General features: G+C 34.9%; 1 protein-coding gene across 2 annotated transcripts in view; it reads left to right on the top strand.

The window, feature by feature from the left end:
• Positions 1–14,048, top strand: part of RAB3IP (RAB3A interacting protein) — a 43,017-nt gene that overhangs the window by 20,118 nt on the left and 8,851 nt on the right. For both annotated transcript variants that reach the window (XM_045872978.3, XM_045872977.3), the window contains exons 4-6: positions 4,351–4,446; positions 10,732–10,809; positions 11,441–11,644. In XM_045872978.3, the coding sequence (XP_045728934.1) occupies positions 4,351–4,446; positions 10,732–10,809; positions 11,441–11,644 (378 nt within the window). The remainder of the gene's footprint in view (positions 1–4,350; positions 4,447–10,731; positions 10,810–11,440; positions 11,645–14,048) is intronic.

The raw sequence follows: 14,048 nt of genomic DNA, 5'->3' as shown, positions 1-14,048 counted from the left end.
TTGTGCGGATTTCTCAGGGAGCAGTATCTTACTTGGTTTTGTAGCTTGTACCATAGTGACCACCTAGCAGGAAATGTTGAATGAATTGACTTAGTTTCCATATGTAATTATAAAGTAGTGCAATTTTAGAGTTTGAAAGAACCTGGCATTAAGTTTATGCAGTTATAGATTTATAAATTAACTCAGGGAGAATTGGCATCTTTATGATGTCTTCTACTCAAGAACATGGTATGTCCTTCTTCTGTTTGTTTAGGACTACCTTTGTGTTTTTGTATGTGGCAGTATTTTAAAGTTTTCATTTTGCATTGTGGTCTTAAGCATTATGAAGTTTTTTTGTTTTCAATGATTTTTGCCCTGTGTTCTGTCTAGTCTGATATCAAGATTCAGATTCTTCATCTAAAACTAATGATGTAATGTATGGGGGTTAACATAAGAATAAAAAAAAAAAAGATTCAGATTCCTATTTAATTTTTATTTGTATTATATTTTTTAGTATATTTCTGTCCATTCTTTTATTTTTAATCTGTCTGAATCACTTTGTTTTAGGTATGTTTCTTATCTAGAACATAGAGATGGATTTTGCTTTTTTAAGCCAATCTGAAAATTATTTTCTTTTTAATTAGGTGAGTTACATCTATGCACATTTATTGATAAACATGCTACATTTGTTTCTGTCACATAGCTTTCAGATGTCTACTGTGTGTGTATACAAACCTTTTCCTATGTGTTCTGTTTTCTTTGTGTCCTCTTCCTTTTTGGTATTTGGAAGGTTTGATTTCCATTCTAGTTGTTACCTTTCTTTAATCAAAGTTTATCTATCTATCTATCTATCTTAGCCTTTCTTTAGATATTGCCTTTGTGCCCTACCATAAGCAATACTAAACTTATCTAGTTACTGTTTTTCTCTTATATCATTTGATTTTAGTCAGACTATTATCTCAGTGTTAATCTCTATGCTTTTAGATATATTTAGGTTTATACTACTTGAGTTGTGCATCTCAAGTTATAGCCCTTTACCTCGCATTAATATTTAAGAAATTTGTGAATTTAATTTCATCTTTCTCTTATATTTTGTATGTGTTATTTTTATATTTCTAAAGCTTATAACATTTAAATAACTGTTTTGTCAGCTTTATCCGTATTAAAAAATAGACTTTATTTTTTAGAGCAGTTTTAAGTTCACAGTAAAATTGAGAGGGTGGTACAGAGTTTCCATTCACTCTGTCCCCACATTTGCACAGCCCCTCAACACTGTGAATTGTACATTTATTATAATTGATGACCCTAGATTGGCATATCATTATCCTCCAGAGTCCAGAGTTTATATTAGCGTTCCCTTTGTTGTATGTTCTATTGGTTTTTGACAAGTGTATTATGACATGTATCAACCATTGTAGTATTATACAGGATAGTTTCACTGCCCTAAAAATCCTCTATACTCCATTTATTCCTCCCCACCCATTAAATGCTAACAACCATTGATCTTTTTATGGTCTCCATAGTTTTACTTTCTCCAGAATGTCATATAGTTGGACTCATACAGGATGTAGACTTTTTAGATTGGATTCTTTTATTTAATAATATGCATTTATTTTCCTCCATGTCTTTTCATGACTTGGTAGCTTATTTCCTTTTAATGCAAAATATTCCATTATCTGGATGTACCAGAGTTTGCTCATTCACCTGCTGAAGGACATTTTAGTTATTTCCAAGTTTTAGCAATTATGAATGTATAAACATCTGTATGCAGGTTTTTGTGTAGACATAAGTTTTCAGCTCCTTTGGGTAAATACTAAGAAGTGCGATTGCTGGATCGTATGGTAAGAGTCTGTTTAATTTGATTAAAAAATGGCCAAACTGTCTTTTAGAATAGCTATGCCATTTTGCATTCCCAGTAGCAATGTATGAGAGTGCCTATTGCTTCCCATTCTTGTCAGCATTTGGTATTGTGAGTGTTCTGGATTTTGGCCATTCTAATCAGTGTGTATCATTGTTGTTTTAATTTGCATTTCTCTGATGATATATAATATGGAATATCTTTTCATATGCGTATTTGCCTTCCCTATATCTTCTTTGTTGAAGCGTCTGTTCAGATCTTTTGCCCATCTTTCAGTCAGGTTGTTTGTTTTCTTACTGTTGAGTTTTAAGAATTTGTATATTTTTTTATAACAGTCTTTTATCAGATACATCTTTTGCAAGTATTTTCTCCAGTCTCTGGCTTTTCTTTTCATTCCCTTGATATGCCCATCTTTTAGTTGTAGTTCTACAGTGAAATATATTTGCTTCTCACCCCCAGTCCTTAGTGTTAAAGCTTCGACAGCTTCTTCTGGATTATGTGAATCTCTGTTCTTTGCTTGATCCCTGAGTCATGCTTATACAAGAGATATTCTCTAAAGTTTTACAGGTTTATAATTCTTTGTCTCTGGCCTTGGACTTGAAGGACACTTTGGCTGGATATAAAATCCTCATTTCCCATTTTTTTGAGTATCTTCAAAATGTTATTCTGTTGTTTTCTAGCATAAGATGCTATTGACATTTAATACCAATCTGATTGTCTTTACCTTATATTATAAAGGTGACTTGGCTTTGCCTTTAACTTTTTTATTATGGTAGCTTCACATATTTGTGTTTGCTTTCCATGTTTAAATGGATTGGATTTCCCTGGACTATTAGGAGGCGGCTCCTGTGAAGGAGTAGGATAAACCAAGATAGCTTTCTCAATTTTATGTTCAAGAGCTTTCCCTTCCGTTGTTATTGGTGTATCTGTGTAGCCACTTCTGTCTCTTGGAGGTAAACCTTTTTCAAGAAGGTTTTCTTCTCTAGCCCAGTGTCTCTGCAAACTTTACAGGTGTGACATTATGTCTAGAAATGATATTTCTAGAAATAGAAGAAAAATACTTTTATACTACCTTCTGTGATCTGTTTGCTTTGCAGCCTTGCCACCCTCTTTCTCCTTTGATGTCTGAGCCTTCTCTCTGTCAGTCTCCATTATTCCTGCCATGCAGTTTGGTTTCGGATTCCATGAGTTTTTCCCTTGGGGTGGGCTGTATCCTGGAAGGGTCTTTTTGCTGGATGCTCTGCAGTTTCTGAGAATTGAGGGCTTTACCATACCGTTTGCTGCTTCAGGACTGCAAGTAGGGTTTCATACTCCACCTGCAGCTTGGAGCCTGTGGAACCCTTTTCCTTTTTCTTCATTTGTTCTCATATTTGTTCTCCCAGTTTCCACAGTTTGCACGGCTTTGACACAGTGTATTATGACATGTATCAACCATTTGCACAGTTTGACAAGTGTATTATGACATGTATCAACCATTGTAGTATTATCCAGGATAGTTTGGTCAAGTCCTCTCCTTTGGGGTAAATGTAATGATTTTTGGGTTTTGAGGCTTCATAGGATACCTCTGTAGTCCCTTCTGCTTTGTGCTGTCCCTTCCGCATAGTTGCTGATCCTGCTGTCTTGGCAGTGTAGCCATGTTCTCTCATAGTCTAAGATTTGTGGGGATTCCCTTACCTAGTGTTGTTGACGATGTGGTCTTTGGGTTCTTCTGATATTTCAGTTGGTATATTTGGTTTTCAGGAGTTGACTTTGGGGGATTCAAAAACTATGCTGCTACCACAATTACAATACAACTAACCCATTATTTTATTAATGTAATTGTGACCAATATATAGGAAGCTTGGATTTTTTAATCCCAAAATTTTAAAGATTAATTTAGGGCAACGTACAAAATTGCATATTATTCACATCTTAAAGGATTTTTTTAAACATCTACTTGATACCTTTTGAGAAGTCATGTATAAATGAGGGTGTGATTTTATCGTTAACATTTTTCTTAAAGTGCAAATATGTATAATTTGCCTCTGGTTGCAGTACTAAATGGGTATAGTCTCCTAAAGGAAATTTTAGACTAATTGCCATATGGTACATGAAGTTATCTATAAGTGAACAAATTTTAAAGTAAATATGAAAAAAACCCACTGAGTTTTTATTGAAATGGATAAATGCAATTAAATTCCTTGCTTGATGGAAACAAACATGTTCAGAGAAGAGGGAGAAAAGAATGAAGTCATTTAATTGTTTATTTTCACATGTAATATATAATCATACTTAATCTTTGGATGTCTCATGGAAGAAACATGAAAATTTAATATATGAGTTAGAATTATTTATAATTTTAGATTTGCCTGTTTGTCTTCCACATAGCAAGTGCTAAATAAACATTTTCAGTGTGAACATCGTAGGAGGGGACAGTATTAATATTTTGTAATTTTATTAGTAAAGATTATATAGTCTGCTGAATCTAACTTCAAACTATGGAAATTCAAAATAAAATGATCAATTTCTCATAGGAACTGAAGTTAAAAGATGAAGAGTGTGAAAGGCTTTCTAAAGTACGAGATCAACTTGGACAGGAATTGGAGGAACTCACAGCTAGTCTGTTTGAGGTTGGTCTCTTTACGTCTTGGCCAAGAGCAACATCTTGATTTTTATGTATTGATAGAATTGTTTTTTGAGGGAATCTTGGAAAAGATATGCTTAGCTTCACACATAATTTCTAAGTCATCTAAGAAAAATTAAATCTTTAAGAAATGTAGAGTCTTAAAATGATGGGAAAAGGAAAAGACCCTGTGGGCTACCAGTATTAGGTTGTTCAAAAAATGCCTATGTGGAAAGAAAGGAGGTAAATTTTAATTTTGTTTTTATCAAGTATTTAGGGGCTGCTTTAGGGTAATCTTATAATATGACTCCACAACAAAGATAGCAAGCCCTTGAGGTAGCTATCTGAGAGATGATGGTTTGAGGATTGTTAGAAGGCACATCTACTTGTTAGAAGGCCCACCTGTTTATCTCCAGCCTGCCAACAGGACCACAATTTCTGCCCAGCTCGAGCAGTGTTTCTCATGAGGGGTGCCATTGACATTGTCATTTTGTATTTTTGATGTTATAGTCAGGATTCTCCAGAGAAATAGAACCAATAAGATGTGTATATATACATACACAGTATATAGAAAGAGCCTGATAATAAGGAATGAGCACAGGTGATTATGGAGGCTGACTATTCCCAAGATGTGCAGGGTGAGTTAGCAGGCTGGAGACCCAGGAGAGCTGATGGTGTAGTTCTAGACCAAGTCCGTAGGCCTGAGAACTGGAGAACTGATAGTGCAGTTCTAGTCCCTAGGCTGACAGGCTTGAGACCCAACAAGAGCTGATGTTTCACTTGGAGTGTGAAGGCAGAAAAATTCTCTCCTACTCCAAGGGGATCAGCCTTTTTGTTCTATTTAGGCTGTTAGCCAATTGGATGTGGCCCAGCCACATTATGGAGAACAATCTGCCTTAGTTAACATACCAATTCAAATGTTAATCTCATCCAGAAACACCTTCATAGAAATACCCAGAATAATGTTTGACCAAATACCTGGGCATCCAGTGACCTCGTCAGGTTGACACATAAAATTAACCACCATACTTGGCTTTGGCCCCCAAATGCTAGTCATATTCCTTGATCATTTTGAAAGCTTTTATAAGTTGTAAACCTGGGTGAGGGGGAGAGGATGGTACTTAATTTGATTAAGAACCACTGTCATAGAATGCCCTTCTTGGGTTAAGACCTCGAGCCTTTAAAAGTGCCTTATTCAGGGGCACCTGGCTGGCTTAGTTGGTAGAACATGTGACTCTTGATCCTGGGGTCATGAATTTGAGCCCCATGCTGGGCATAGAGCTTACTTGAAAAACAAAAACAAAAACGGTTCCTTGTCAAAACAGTTGATGTGTTACTGGAATGACTAATGCCATTATCAATTGTCAATAATTTCTTTTTGGGAGCCTGCTGGTTCATTCAGTAGAGCATGTGACTCTTGATCTCAGGGTCGTAAGTTGAGCCCCATGTTGGGTGTAGAGATTACTTAAAAAAAATAAAATCTTAAAAAGATGATAATACTAATTTTCATCTTTGAAAATTTGATCATGTTACCTTGTTTTCCTCTAAAAGCTTGTTTTTAAAAGTTTGAGTGTAGTAAAAGATTTTAGAAAATTTTCTTCCCCTTTTGTTATTTTTATTTATACAACATCTATTTCAGTTTTAGAGGTATGCATATTTTCTTACATAATTGTAATTCTAATACATTTTGTATTTTTTTCTTCAAATAACATGTTTTCATGTTGACTTACCTGGTCATTGTCATGAGAGTCATAACCCACCAACTGCATATTCCACCATTTCTATCATTACAAGTAACCCTGTTAACACGTTGCATGTGGGTTTCTTCAGATGTGGGTTTTCCATGCCCCCTCTGCTCCACGCCCCTTTGCCCTGTCCTCTGTCTTTTTTGGAGGGTCATTTTCTTTCATGAACATTTAAAAACTGATTTATTATTATTTTTTGTTAGCTAGTCATCAAAGACTAGAGGACAAGAGCTATACGACTAACTATATTTTTGTTTGTAGAAGGGGTAGACAGAAACCTTAGACTTTTTCTTCCAGTATTGTCTGGCCAGAAGAGAATTTTATAATGATATATGGATACTAGATAAGAAAGCAAATATATTAAGCTTCTCACTTGCCTGCCCATAATTTTAGCCCTACTTAGTTCCTCTTGTCTGCACTTGCCACGTATATTCTGTTAGATGAAGTAGGAAGAAAACAAATGGGAGGAAACTTATCCCTCTCCATAGCAGAATGTGAAGGACCAGAAATGCAGTTTTTGCAATAACTGAAAAGGTATATCTAAAAAAAAAAAAAAAAAAGATTTTGGGCCCTTGATCTGTCCCCGACCTGACAATGGCTAATAGCATTGACACTATATCTACTTTCTGGGAAAGAAGTTACACTGACAAAAGATGATTTCAGTAATGAAGACAATTGTATTCAGACCAGTTATTTATGAATTTTGTAAAAAGATGCTAGAAGTTTTTCTGTGGTCTTTTGTGTGTTCATGATCTCAGTTTCCCATTGTCTTACGAAAAGATTTTTTGCTTGTATTTTAGGTGTATGTATATATAGTTTTTTAAGAATTAAAGATTATTTCGAATAAACACAATGTGCACAGCTTTGGTAAACTTAACATGTAAATTCAAATTAGGAGTTTGTTGTGTATGAATAATCTTGAATATAATTACATTTTGTAGCAAAGTTGGGTCTTAAAATTATCATATACAAGAACTCTAAAATTATATATATGTATGTGTGTGTGTGTGTATATATATATATATTCCCACCTAGTGTCTCAGATTTTGAGATATAATAAAAATGAAGTCAGGTGAAAGAATGCTTTACAAAGTAGTTTCATTTGACGTGGAAAATAAAAAGATAGGTAGCCTTAACATTTTTTTCTTTCACATTTTGTCAGCCAGTTTTAGTAAATGTCTATGATATGCCGAGTTTTCTCTTCATAATGCTGGGAGGCATATAGAGCAAATTATTGTCATTTTATCTGTGAAGACAATGAGGCATAAAAGGTTAAGGACCAATGCTGGGATTCAAATTCATAACCCTGATCCTTGCTTTAGGTACTATGAAGACCATAAGTGGTACTTCTGTTTGTCTCGGGCTGCAGAAAAGGAGTCCTCATTGAGGCCTCTCCTTTATCCCACATTCACAAGGAAAATCTTGTGACAGTACCTCCAGAATGTAAGGCAAATCCATCTGCCTTTTTACTGTGATATTGCTAACAGCATTTTACACGCCATCATTATTTCTTTAGACGAATAGATGCCCAACTTTTGTTGACATCATGTACTCAATCTGTAAAAGAAAAATTTGAGCATATACCTTTATTATGATGAAAATAAGTAATATTTATTGAGGGTTACCTATGTGGTAGGCACTGTTTTAAAAGCGTATATACTTATAAATTATATATACACTAATAATGTGTTACATAAATTATAAAACAATAGTTTTAAAAAGCAAGTCAGTAATACTAAGTTTTTTATTATAGCACAAATATATTTTATTCTCACTAGAATATATTGTGTGTGTGTGTATATATTTAGCGAGAGGAGTATGTTTGATCATGTTACCTTGTTTTCGAAAATCTTGTTTTAACAATTTATGATTCAGAGGAAGTTCTGGTCTAAATTCCTTCTTTTAAATCAGATGTAATGCGGTTGATAACTTACAAATATATGGATCCAAATGGAAGAAGTACATCTTTCCCTGTATGAAACCATTATACTGAATTTTCATTTCCATTGCTGGTTATGTGAAGGTTTCTCCAGAATATTCTGTAGTGAATTTGTCTTCTCTCATACCAACAAGTTGTCTTTGCAAATTAATGAGAAGATGTTGAGTTTAAACATTATTTTAAAGAAAGAAAGAAGAAAAACACCTTCTTCATTTGAATCCCTGCTAACCAGATAGGAAGAAAATTCCATTTTCAAAGTCTGTAAGTGAATAGACATGAATGTTTATATCAGAGGTCTGCAAACTACAACCTACAGGGCAGAACTAGCTGTGCCTACTTCTGTGCAGCCTTCTGAGCTCAGATAGGTTTTTGCATTTTTAAGTGGTTAGGGGAAAAAACGAAGAGTACTTTGTGACATGAAAACTGGAATTCAGATTTCAGTGCTGATAAATGTTTATTGAAATGGCCACGTTCACCGTTACTGTGCTGTCTGGCTGCTTCCACACTTCAACAGAGACCGCTTAGCTCCTAAAGCCCCAACTGCGTACTTGGCGGACCCTGCACAGAAGAAGTTTGCTGACTCCTGGTATAGACGATACTTGTATCATCTTCACCTTTAGAATAACAGAGTGATGGAAATTTTTCACTTTTTTGGAATCTACTACTTAATGTCTTCTGTCAGTTTGCAAAATCCTGTGCGTTATCTTTTCAGTTACTGCTTCTGCCTCATTTCTAGCGCTCTCTTCTCTTCTCTTGAACTCCAGTTACACGTAGGTTACACCTCTTCACACACTGTGTCCCTCATACCTCTAGAGGAAAAGTCACCCCAAATTCCAGCTCTCTTAATCTGGGTTTACATCTTCTAGATATTGGTCCCCTAGTTCTTCACTATTTTGTTAGCTCTCTAATACTGTCAGACACATTTAAAAAAATTTTGTCCAGCTTCTCTAGTTATTCTCCATGGGAGGTTTGGTCCAAGTTGCACAGTCCACTATTAAGGAAAGCAGAGTCCATTTCCAAACATTTAAACAAATAATCTCTCCTTAGCATGAGTTACTTTTGCATTTATAGTTAAAATGTCACTTATCCTCAAGGGTCAGATTAGGTATGTTTATAAAAATAGAAAATATCTGCCAAATAGTGATCTGTTGACACCACTTGTCATCAGAGAAAAATTCAGCAAATCTGAAACATTTGTTATTTTAAAAAGAAAACCTCATTAAATTGGCAGCTCTTAAGGACTTTGATACAAGATAACCCGCATAATTGTGCATGGAAGATTTTCACACTTAATCTCATCTCATTATAAAGCATTGGTAGTAAAGCATCTCTTTTTTAAGCTAATGTGGTCTGTAAATTCATGTTCATGGAATATAAACAAGCCGCAGTTCATTACTACTGTAAAAGCAAATCGGAGTGCTGCTGTCGGACTCTGATGTGGAGAATGTTTACTCTTCCACTGAACAGTTGACAGACTTAGTAAAGTTGCCATTGTCAAACATGTTAATGTCTTTGAAGCTGATTTCCTTCCTTCCAGCCAGCCAGCCAACCTCTCTCCCTCCCTCCCTGCTTCCTTCCTTCCTTTCCTCCTTTCCTTCCTCCCTCCCTCCCTCCCTCCCTCCTTCTCTTCCCTCTCATAAACTGTAAATTGAAGTTCTAACATATGTGTTCTTAAATCCCAGGGGATTATCTCAAGCACCCTGTATATGGTTCCAGTCCAGCCTTAATCTTTTATGGGACTATTCCATACAGCAGAGTAATTTTTTAAAAATATAAGATCAGTGACTTTCTTCCTTAAAAGATCATAAGGTTTCATATTGCACTTATAGTAAAACCCAGAATTCTTAGTTGGTTATTTTATTTGATTATTAGAATGTAAACTGAATGTAAGCTCCTTAAGAGACAGGGACCTTGTTTCTTTTTTCCCAGTATATTATTAGCACCTGGAATAGTACCTCACAAAGAGATGTCATGAGTAAATTTTGATGAATAAATATAAGAAAAAAAGGAATTAAATACCTAGAGTTTCATATTTATGGTACTGAAAAAATAAGACCTTATTAAAGGCTAATCTCTGATTTTCCTTTTTAGATTGTTCTGCATAGAATTGTCACTTAATATCATTTTGTGAATGTTTTTATTGGAAGCTCTAAGGCTTCACAGCTGTCATTGCTATAAACTGCAACATTATTGATGTGTTAATATTTTTACTTGTCCCTTCTGTGTGTCTTTACTATGACTAATAATATGAATATATATATTGTGGCCAAATTACAGAAACCTCACTACAGAGAAGTTGGGTTTGACATGTGGGATATTTGTTTTCCTTCATCACATTCATAGTCTTTACACAAACATTGATCAGGATAATTGAACTCAACTTGGCTACGCCAGTGATATTAGTACTAAAAGAAAGAACCTATTCCTAATTCCTACCAGTTTACCTATCAGATGACAATTGCTATTTCAAGAGTTGACATTGAATATTTATTTTCAGGTTAAATTTTGGTAGTATATTTTTGCTGTAGTCATAGACATTTGTTGAGAGATTTTTGAAAACAAAGGCTAAATACTTTGTTTCCAAAATTTGAGATTTCAACTTTTTCAGGAAGCTCATAAGATGGTGAGAGAAGCAAATGTCAAGCAGGCAGCCGCAGAGAAACAGCTAAAGGAAGCACAAGGAAAAGTAAGTTTTTGCTGCTTTAATAGTAAAAAAAATGTAAAATCAGTGATTACTGTTTTAAGGATACTTAAACATTTATTAGATTTTGTTCCTGTTGTAAACTAGGGCTTATTTTAGAAGATCTGGCAACTATAAATAGAAAACAGCTACCACACAGATACAACTAATAGTGAACAGTCGGTGCTCATTTATATTAGAACCAAAGGATTTTAAGTCTTGTGAATCACATGTATTATCAAAAGGATTATATAAACACATTTTAAAGTTCATATTTTTTAAGTCGCTGGGAAAAAAAACCACCAAACTGTTCCTAGATTTTTTTTATTTTAGGAATGAACCACAACTATTCATAAGCTATTTATATTTTGAAGATTTTGAACATTCACATGAATTATGTTAGACATTTTGATAATTTTAAAAATTTCATTCCACATCATGAATAGTCTCCAAATTTAAGCCATATAGAAACATTAAACAACTTGGTTTCACTTTCTTTTTATTACTCCACAGCAAATACAAATTAAACTTACATATCATCTTTGAAAGGACAGTGTTTTGACTAGATTGCTAGCATTTAGCTGTATCTGTCATAAAACATAATTAGTACATGGAACTATGTTGATTTCTTTTCAAGATCGATGTCCTTCAAGCTGAAGTAGCTGCATTGAAGACACTTGTCTTGTCCAGTTCTCCAACATCACCTACGCAAGAGCCTCTGCCAGGTGGAAAGACACCTTTTAAAAAGGGGCATACGAGAAATAAAAGTACAAGCAGTGCTATGAGTGGCGGTCATCAGGACCTCAGTGTGATACAGCCAATTGTAAAAGACTGCAAAGAGGTAACTCGTGAAGGACTGTCCCCTCTGACTCTGTTGATACTTACTAATTCTCATCACTGAGGTGTCAGTTGTGATTTTTGCCAGCAAAATTTTTAGTACAAAATATGCAATATTAAGATGGGGGAGGCTTTATCTAGAGCTGGCTGCTTTCAGGGAATCTTCAGTTCGATTCTCTACTTGGCTGACCTGGAGTTACCTGCTGGAAACTTGGTAAGTTTCTTAACCTTGATATTTCATTTAGGGAGCAAATGTCATGTGTTGTATAAAGGATAGTGGGTGGCTTTAATGATCTGGCTAGTCAAAATTTATTGGTAAGATACTCTAACAATATGAATATAAGAAATGTGTGAAAATAAGGTGATTTTCTTGAACAGTACATTGCTTTTACTTAAACTCTGGGGGAGGTAGAGTTTTATATCAGTAAGAGGGTCTTGAGTTAATTCAGATAATTAAGCAACAAAAAATAGAACTAATGGTAGCCTTATCATTTTAAAAGATATGTTGTGAAGGTAACTGAGATACTGTGGAGATATTTTGAGCTGTTTTTACTAAAAATTGTATAATTATAAAATATTTTTTCATTTTATCATTGCATACTATGAGAAGGCATTTCCAAGGGGATTGATCATGGAGCAGCCCTTCCCCTTTTTTTTCCTGAAAGCTATATTTTACATTGTTGTATTCAGGTTCATCATTGATCTTTAAGAAGCTGAATCTGCTCATTTGGTTAAATTTTTGTGTGGAAGCCAGGACTTTATTAAATTGAGTAACTGAGGTCATTACTTATTTTAATTGAATTGGATTTTGTTTACTTATTAATAAAAAAGGTGCTAATGAGAGAGAAGTTGAATACGTGGCCAAATCTGAATGTGACAGAATCTAAAATCCATGTTGGTTAAATATTTCAGAAACTTTTTTTAGTCATAACTTTAATTTCTTTGAATTTAATTAGCATTTTTAATTGCTTGGTACAACTTGTATTTTGCTGCAATTTCTCAGTGTGTATGATTATATGCCTTGTTTTCTGTTGTTTACACTAACAAAATTTAAATGTTTTCTCATGGGACATTTTAAAGTTTTGTTTTTAATTTATGAGGTCTCATGAAATATGAATAGGCAGCAAGCAACTTCAGAATGATAACTTTTCTGCTTTTCAGATATATCCTGTATTCTAATGTTTTATGAAAACTTATCAAAAAGTTTTATTAGTCAAAGGAAACACATAAGGTTGACCTGTGTAAGCCTTAGAAAAAGGTAAAACAGTTGGAAAGAAAGTGAACCATGTCCTTGTTTCTGTAGAAAATGTGACAGGCAGTCAGAAACGACATTTGCAGCGTAGCTTCTGAAAGCACTTAAAACACATGTCTGTGCAAGTACACACACACGCATTATGCAAGGCTTTGTGATTGAGTTACTTAGACACAAATTTGAACTTTTACAGGTGTCTTGATCTGTAACCTCGGGCAAGTTACTTACCTCTCTAAGCCCTAGTTTTCTTATCTAAAAAAATGAAGATCATAGTGTCTGTCTTGCACGGCTGTGAGGATTAAGTGTCTGTGGAGCGCTTGCCAGTTCCTGGTGCAGGGTCAGCTCTTAATAGTTTAAATGACTGCCTTTGAACTAGAATCTTTTCGTAGAGTACCATTTACCTGCTTTGGGGTTTATGTCCATGGAAGGGTAAACTTTACAAAGAAAATGAATTTGGAAATGTATTATTTGTCTGCTGTTTTTTTTAATCTTTTGCCTTTAGTTTTGACTCAAAAAATTTTATGGATTGGGATGAAAAAAATTCACACTGACGTTGCCATTATATACCTTAAAAGAAGGTCTGTAGGAAAGCTCGGATACACTCAGCCTTTTATTACCATCATGTAAATCACCTGCATGTGAGGTTAGGCTCTCCTAAAGGCCATAGCTGCGGTCAATGTGTCGTTTATGGTGTGCCCAGCTCTTCTGGATGAGAGTGGCTTAGGGCTGCAGGAGGATGAGGGGGGCTGCAGGAGGATGAGGGGCACTGCTGTGAGTGGGCAGCCGGGGGCAGGTGTGGCTGTGTGACAGGTAGGATCGAGCTGAGAAGAGGGCATCTGGAGGGAAGAATACTTGGGGAAAATTTATTAAAGGGAGGAGGGGAAAGGAGGGACAACTGGAAGAGTGACTAGGAAGATGGGGCCAGCCTGGATTATTGTTGGTCATTCAGACAGTCACTGTGCCAAAATATATCTTAATAAATGTTCTGTTTTAAGATAGTCAATTTAGGAGATTATATATGTGCTGCTTTTAGTCTTGCTGCTTACAAGTAAACATTTTCAGAGTTCTTTTGAAAATGCCCTCAGGTAATAGCAGAACAATTATTGTCTTTTTTTTTTTTTTAAGATTTTATTTATTTATTTGCTAGAGAGAGAGA

This window comes from Mirounga angustirostris, unplaced genomic scaffold (genome assembly GCF_029215605.1).
Source record: "Mirounga angustirostris isolate CCGP_5_RB_7025 unplaced genomic scaffold, mMirAng1.0.hap1 SCAF_5, whole genome shotgun sequence".
In the NCBI taxonomy this organism is placed as follows: Eukaryota; Metazoa; Chordata; class Mammalia; order Carnivora; family Phocidae; genus Mirounga; species Mirounga angustirostris.
This window is presented reverse-complemented; position numbering and strand designations above follow the sequence as displayed.